Raw genomic sequence first — 7,266 nt, forward strand, 5'->3', positions numbered from 1 at the left:
GAGCAGTAAGATTTCTGTGAGAGAATAGGTATGGTCGGAGTTTCTTAGCTGTTGTTTATTTAACAAAATGTACTAGAGAAGAGGCCATATCTAAAGATCTCCTGGCTGAGAAACTGGGCAATTGCTTTTCCTCTGACCCTGGAGAAGCTGGGAGCTACAGAATGTGTTAAACATTTTAGCAAGAGAGACAGGACATACCTGACTTCTCTAGATTAAACTTTCTCATCATCAGAAGATGCCAGCAGTACCAGGAGTATATGCTGATAAAATGTGGCTGGATGAGCAGACTGTGAGGTGGATTGAAAACTGGCTGAATGGCCAGGCCCAGACCATGGTGACCAGTGGCATGAAGTCCAGTCGGAGGCCAGTAACCAACAGTGTACCCCAGGAGTCAGTACTGGGTCTGGTCCTGTTTAACATCTTCATTAATGACCTAGATGGTGGGGCAGATTGTGCCCTCAGCAGGTTTGCTGATGACCCAAAACTGGGAGTGGCAGCTGATACACCAGAGTGCTGTGCTGCCATCCAGAGGAACCTTGACAGGAGGAATGGTCTGACAGGAACCTCATGAAGTTAAACAAGAAGTCCTGTATCTGGTGAGGAACAATCCCAAGCACCAATACATGCTGAGCAGGGGTCAACCAGATGGAAAACAGCTTTGCAGAAAAGGACCTGGGGGTCCTGGTGGACACCAAGTTGATCACAAGCCAGCAGTGTGATCTCATGGCTAAGAAGACCAGTGGTACCCTGGGCTGCATTAGGAGGACTTGCCAGCAGGTTGAGGGAGGTGGTCCTTTCCCTCTACTCAGCTCTGGTAAGGCCATAACTGTCAAGTTCTGAGCTCCCCAGTACAGTATATTTTTAGTAATATTCAGAAGTTCTCTGAACATAGTTCTGGGCAGCCAGCTTTAGGTGATCTGCTTGAGCAGGGGGGCTGGACAAGATGACCTCCAGAGATCCCTTCCAACCTCAGCCATTTTGTGATATTTGCATGGAGTGTATTCTTGACTGGAATCCCAGGATCTCTTGGAGGGGAGAGTTCAGTCACAGGGTACAGGCACGCTACAAGCAACACTAGATCAAGCACAGTGACCCGTCCATGTGGAAAAGCAGCCTGGTCTTTTCTGACTTGAAAATTCATCTGTTCAATCCGTTGGCCTTTCCTTCTCTTTAGTTAACAAGCGATGGGTTCCACAATAATAGTTCTTGCTGTCTAGCCCCTAAAGGAAGCTGAATTCCTCCCTCCACCCCCTTAGCTGTGGGAGCATTTCTGCCTAGGATTTTTTCTTGCAGACTGCTTTTCTTTTGACTGTTACAATCTTATTCCTGGTTCCCATAGAGCCATATGAGAACATCTGAAAATACTCATCTTTACTGCTTTTGTGCCTTTAGCCTTTGCTCTGTCTAGGGTTGGGGGGGGGGGGGGGGGGGGCAGAGGGGGACACTGAGGACAAACATAAACATGTTTTTGATTTTGGATAGTGAAAGTCTCAGTATAATTTGAGATACTGACAAGCCTTTGCATGAAAAGCTCCTAAATGAGATTTGGTCCTTTGTTAGCCTCTTAATAGGTTAACTTGTACCAACTCAAAGATTTCAGAGAATCCAGCAACTGCCTTCATGGGGAGTTGAATGCATTAATACAGTTAGGTAGGGGGGAGAGAAGTCTTGCAGAGAAGGACTAGTGAAAGCAGAGAGTAGCTTATGAGAATTTTAACATGCTTCAGAATCACATTTGAGTCCCAGTTGATTTCTCCCCCGCCCTCCTTCAAACTAACAGAAGATCATCAGTACCAATTGTTTTCAAGTTTCATAGTTTCTGACAGTGGAATGGTGTTTCTTCAGCTGTGCTCTAAGAAAACCTTTTCTCTGTGATGTTATAACTATCAAGTAGTATTTAGTTATTGCATGTTGGGGGCAGTGATAAATCATGGGGCAGGCAGCTTGTTTGAAAATGTTTAAAAGTTTTGCATGGCAGTTTGCATACACCTCTGTTCCAGTGTGAATGTGCACCCCGTCTTACTGCACTGCTGTCATTAGGGTGCTGTGACTGACAAAACATTTTGGCAAGATGAGGCCTGCATTAATACATAAGATGAATCCTAAACTTTTTCTTAATGAACTAAAATAATAATTCTATCTCCAAATCCTATTTTAGCATTCATAACTGTCCTAATTGACATTAAAGTCAGCTTAGCTGCTGATCTGCTGTATTCTGAAAAATGAGTGTCAAGTCAGCCTGTTGCCTGGGTCAAGGAAGCCGGGGGTAAGCAGGGAGGTGCTGTCCTCTGACAGCGTGTCCCTGGGCTGCCATCATGGCTTCTTCTGTGGTGAATGATAACTCACTCTGTAATGAGTTCCAGGAAAATCAACTTCTCAGATTGTATCTGAATTTCTCAGTACTCTGATCCTCTGCTGTTTAACCTTCTATGCAAGATGCCAGTCAGAATATCGCCTTTCCCGTTTGCCAGCTTCTTCTGTGCAGTTGCATCAAAAAACCCCAACAACCTTTGGGAAAGTGCTCTTAAAGCATTTTTATTTGAAATGAAAGCAAACCAAAGACTCTCTTGTACTATGCCTTATTAGTTACTGCTCTCAAGATCTCAATTTTTCCATTATACTTATGCCAACAAACCAGTTAGGGAGTGATTGCTTCAACTGTTCCACCTCTAACAGATACAAAACTTTTTAGAGCAGTCTGAGGTGTGTTCTGGGCTGGAAGATTAAAAGGATGGTTAATGAGGGAGAAGCCACTTGTGCAAAGCCTCTTCTTTGCACTTTTTCTTCCCTTTCATAAGTGATTGTAATGATATTTGTTTGGGTTGGGGTTTGTTTTGTTTTGTTCTGGGTTTGTGGGGGTGGTTTTTTTTGTTTGGTTGGTTGGTTTTTACTTTGGAAGATGATGTAAAAAATAGTATCTCTTCTGCCCAGAGATAGTAGGCAGCTCCAAAAAGGATTTACAGCCAGTCTGCCAAGTGACTGGAGAAAGCTAGATAGACACTGCAGTTAAAATGGTTTATTTCTGGCATCTTTGTGGGCTCCTGATCTCTGTTTGATACCAGCAGTTGGAGGTTGTATTCCTAGAATTAGGAAGGTCAGCAACATGGCTGTTCAGACAAGGTACATGTGTCAGAGGTTTGAAAACAAGCTTTAGAAAGTGTACCTGTCTCTTTGAATACCTAACTTGGGTCATGTAAAATGCCACAAGTCACACAGTCAGTAAATTAGATGATCATATTGGAATGTTCTTTGCTGGTAAACGTAATCAGAAGTACCTTGGTGTACTAATAAATGTGATGACTTTAAGGGAAGTGCTTATGTTGATATGACCGTAGGAGACCTAGTTGATTGCAAATACTGTAAGACCTCATTGCAGAGACCATCTCCCAAAATCGCAATAGCCTGTAGCAGGAGAATGAATACATAGTGTGATTCATCAACTTGTTTATTTTTTAACCTGTAGTTTACTGAGACTGTTTAAAACAAATGGAGAAGAGACAAAAAAAAAACCCAACCCACACACCTTAGGTACACCAGTCCCTACTAGACACGTCAAAATAGAGCTGTCATTCTGGAGCTGAAAACCAACCTCCTGAAGAGTGCTTTTTAGAAAGGGAAAGGTGGTGTAGTTTTGTCTGGGCTTGGCATGATAAGTTAGCACATTAAACTAAGCATATCCAACTTTCTCTCCTGTGAGACTTGAACAACATCTGCTGACTTGTACTGCTGAATTGAGTTCTAGCACTCCATTGTTCAAATGGAGTATTTGGGCAACAAAATACAGCTAAGATCATGTGTAGGCAGAGACGCACTATAGCACTTCTTCCCATGATTAAATCAGTGATACATTTTGTAGAAAGTGAGTAATGTCTCTTTTTTTTTAAATAACTGAGTATTACAAAAAAGCAAATACAGTAGACGCTAACAGTAGCTTCCATGCCTATTATTTCTTGTTACCGCTTTAAAATAATATAAAATTGAAGCAGTCTGCCTCCAGATTTTGGCAAGAAAGTAAAGAAAGTAGCTCAAAAAGAACTGTCTCTTGAGTTACTGTCTTAAACTATCACTATAATATATTTTTATCTTGATTTTCAGGTCATAAGTATTTTTCTTAAAATCCAATCTACAATGTTGTCACAGTAGGAGAAATGCAAGACAGGACTGTAACTTTTTTATTAGAAACAACCTGTAATTTCTGTTTCATTTGTGCGTTTAAGGTTCAGACAGCGAAGAGGATGAAGATACCAAACTAACAGTGAAGAGGAGCTTAGAAGAAACAAAGAAAGAGGAAGGTCTGTTAACTTTTGCTTTTCTGTGTTCAGGAGTGCTATTAAAGATACGGAAGCTAAACTTAGAATCAGTTTTATGGCAAGTGACCTCTTAGGAATACTCTCTAAAATATGCTGGGCAATTTTGAGTAGTTAAGAACTCTGTAATGAATTACAAAAAAAATAATCAATTCTTAACCTGAAAAGTATGCTAGCAGATGCAAAATCTGTGTTACTGGTGCACCACAGGATATTGTGCAATTAAAGACTGGACTGAGCTTACTTTGTACCAGTCTAATATGACTGTGACTGAGAGTAGAACTACTGACTAAATTGTTGAACTTCTGAATAAATAGTTCAAAATTAGGTATTGTATCTCAGCGAGGCACTCTGGTCTCCTAGAAGAGCTGTAGATTTATGCACAAGTTTGAATCAGCAGTACAGCTGTGTGCTCACATCATATCTTACCTTATTTGAAAACGTTTTCATCCTTTTGCTGTTGTGCTTAGTGGTGGTGTTCATACAGTGTATTCATACAATATCTGGTGACAGGCTACAGTGCACTTGAAAATAGTGTGTTGTTTAAAGGCTTGACTGCCCTTCCACTTGATGGAAATAAAATGAACTAAAAAAAAAATCAATAAATAATTTGTACAAGGTCAGTGATAAAACTGGTAACTGAATCTTATATTCCTGGATTTATTCAGTTATAAATTTACCAGCTGTTACTAAATACTGTTATCAAATGTCCAACATACTCATCCACAGTACTGAAGATGGTCATGCTTGGGCCCCACTATCACTGGGTAAGGCCATCAAGGATAGCAGTGGCTTTTGGTGCATCCTCCCAGCTGTGGCGCTGCAGTGCCAAAGCCATCTGGCCTTAGGGAGCAGCCTGGCTTCAGCCGTGTTCACTGGCTGCCTGCCTGGTTAATGGCAGTCATAGCATGGGGCAAGGGGGAAGATCAACCCCAGAAAGGTGTAAAAAGGAAAAAGCACTAGCAACTGCTGGAAGAGGAGAATGCAAACAGCAAGTGTAGGTTGCAGAAAGAGCTGCTTTGGCAGCTCCAGGGAATAGAGGACAATCCAGGTATCACTGTGGCGCAAACTGCATGCCATTAGCCACAGAGTCACACTGTGGATGTTATTCTTGCACGCGCTTAGTGGCTAATTGGCAATATAATTTAATGGAAGGAGTTGTCTGCAAATGTCTTTCTGCTTTATTTTGATTTCAAAATTTCTTTTTTGTTCCTATGACCATGTAATGTTTTCCTTTCAGAAACTAATTTATCTCTTTATCAGTAGTATCGGATGTTGCAAGAAAGTCCAGGTGAATTAATGTGGCTTTGCTAACATAAGAGAACATTCATTGATGCTGTTTCTATTCCAAATCTAGGCCTTGCATAAAGCAGGCCAACAATAATTAAAGTTTTAAAATCTCCTATGTTAATATATATATATAATTATTCTGTTTCCTTTGTCATAAGGACAGTCAGCTTTTGTTATAGGATGGGCTTGTCTCCTCCTAAAGCAGAAAACGAATAATTCAAGAATGACTGCATCTGAAAGCTGCTTTAATTTTTCCAGCTTATACCATTGGTATTAATATTTACTGTACATATAAACTTTGTCTTACTTAGGATATTTAATTCACTAACACCAAACAACAACAATGTTGCTTAAAACAACCTAATTGTAATGCAGGGGTTTCTATTTTAAGTATTATGAAAGGTGTTTTGAGAGGTTGTTAATGAGCTTCCTCTCACCATAAGGATGTTACAGCCCTGATCTAGACTGTTCTTACTGCTGATATGACTGTTTCTCTACTTACGTCCGGCCTTCCTGGTAAGAGTGACACCAGTGGTGCCAAGCTAGAATGTAGATACAGGTATATCTACTGATAAGAAACTGGAATGAAAATACTGAAACCTCTCTGCTTGTTTTGTGTGTCTTTTTTGTTTTAATACTTTATAAATAATTTTTCTTTGTGCCCACATATGGGTTCTAATCTTGGTATTGTTTTGACCAGTAAATACGTAGTTGCATTGAACTCTTAAACTAATCACTGGGCAGCCGCTAGTTAAGGCAGGGGAAAGTTGTAGAGGTTGTTACTGTATTTCTGAAGAGTTGAAAAGATAGCATAAGACAGAAGGAGGGAAAATACTTTCATTCTGTTTCTCTACTTTTTTTGCAGTCTACTGACACTGCTCACAGAAGTAACTTGTCACTTTATGTAGTAATATTAATGTAGTTGTGTCTATGACTAGTTATCAACCATAGTTTGCCATTATAATTGTTTTTTGTATTTACACAGAGGAAGCTGCAGAATTGGAAGAAGCTATCAAGAGAAGCCTTGAGGAAATGTAAATGAAGATACTTCAGTACACTAACACCACGTCATCAGAGCTGCTCACAAAAATGGAAGCTTGTTCATCTATTTACAAAGGTTCAGAAATACCACTTCAAAAACACATCGGTATCTTGAATTGTTAGATTTATAATCTGATGTCCTCTGTCATGCTGATGAATAGCTCAAGTTTAGGGATATCCACTGCAATATATTGTGTAATAAAAATAAATCTTTAAGCCTTTGCATATTCTGTTTCTAATGGGTGATGACTAAGTCTCTCTAGTCTAGCTCTATAAGTTGTTTCCTAATTAGTAGGCTGGTCTTACTGGGTATTTCGGGGTTTTGTTTGTTGTTCGTTTCTTTTTGAATTGATTCTTGTATTTAATTTTTCTGTCACAAAATGTCATTGTTTTTGTTTACTTTTTCATGTTGCCTTTGCAACAGATAAAAATAGTAAACTCCAGTTATCTCAGATTTGCCTAGCTAATCTTGTTATAAAGAGAAGCTTAGATCCCAGGTTTATAAATTGAACCTATGGCCTAACTCCTGCCTGTGGCCAGTCTCACCTCCTTGGCCATCATTTTGTCTGTGTGCTGTTTGCTAAAAGTCAGAATCAGGACCACAGGCTGTACAGTTAGTGAGCTTTAT

The 7,266-nt window shown here is 40.0% G+C and overlaps 1 protein-coding gene across 1 annotated transcript in view; it reads left to right on the plus strand.

Annotated features, from left to right (window-relative positions):
• The window catches only part of ZNF451 (zinc finger protein 451), a 38,124-nt gene extending 31,267 nt beyond the window's left edge, over window positions 1-6,857 (plus strand). The window contains exons 13-14 of the mRNA XM_010167569.1: window positions 4,218-4,292; window positions 6,583-6,857. Of these exons, the coding sequence (XP_010165871.1) occupies window positions 4,218-4,292; window positions 6,583-6,635 (128 nt within the window). The 3' untranslated portion in view covers window positions 6,636-6,857. The remainder of the gene's footprint in view (window positions 1-4,217; window positions 4,293-6,582) is intronic.
• The last annotated feature ends 409 nt before the right edge of the window (window positions 6,858-7,266 follow it).

Source organism: Antrostomus carolinensis, unplaced genomic scaffold (assembly GCF_000700745.2).
Source record: "Antrostomus carolinensis isolate BGI_N321 unplaced genomic scaffold, ASM70074v2 scaffold9585, whole genome shotgun sequence".
In the NCBI taxonomy this organism is placed as follows: Eukaryota; Metazoa; Chordata; class Aves; order Caprimulgiformes; family Caprimulgidae; genus Antrostomus; species Antrostomus carolinensis.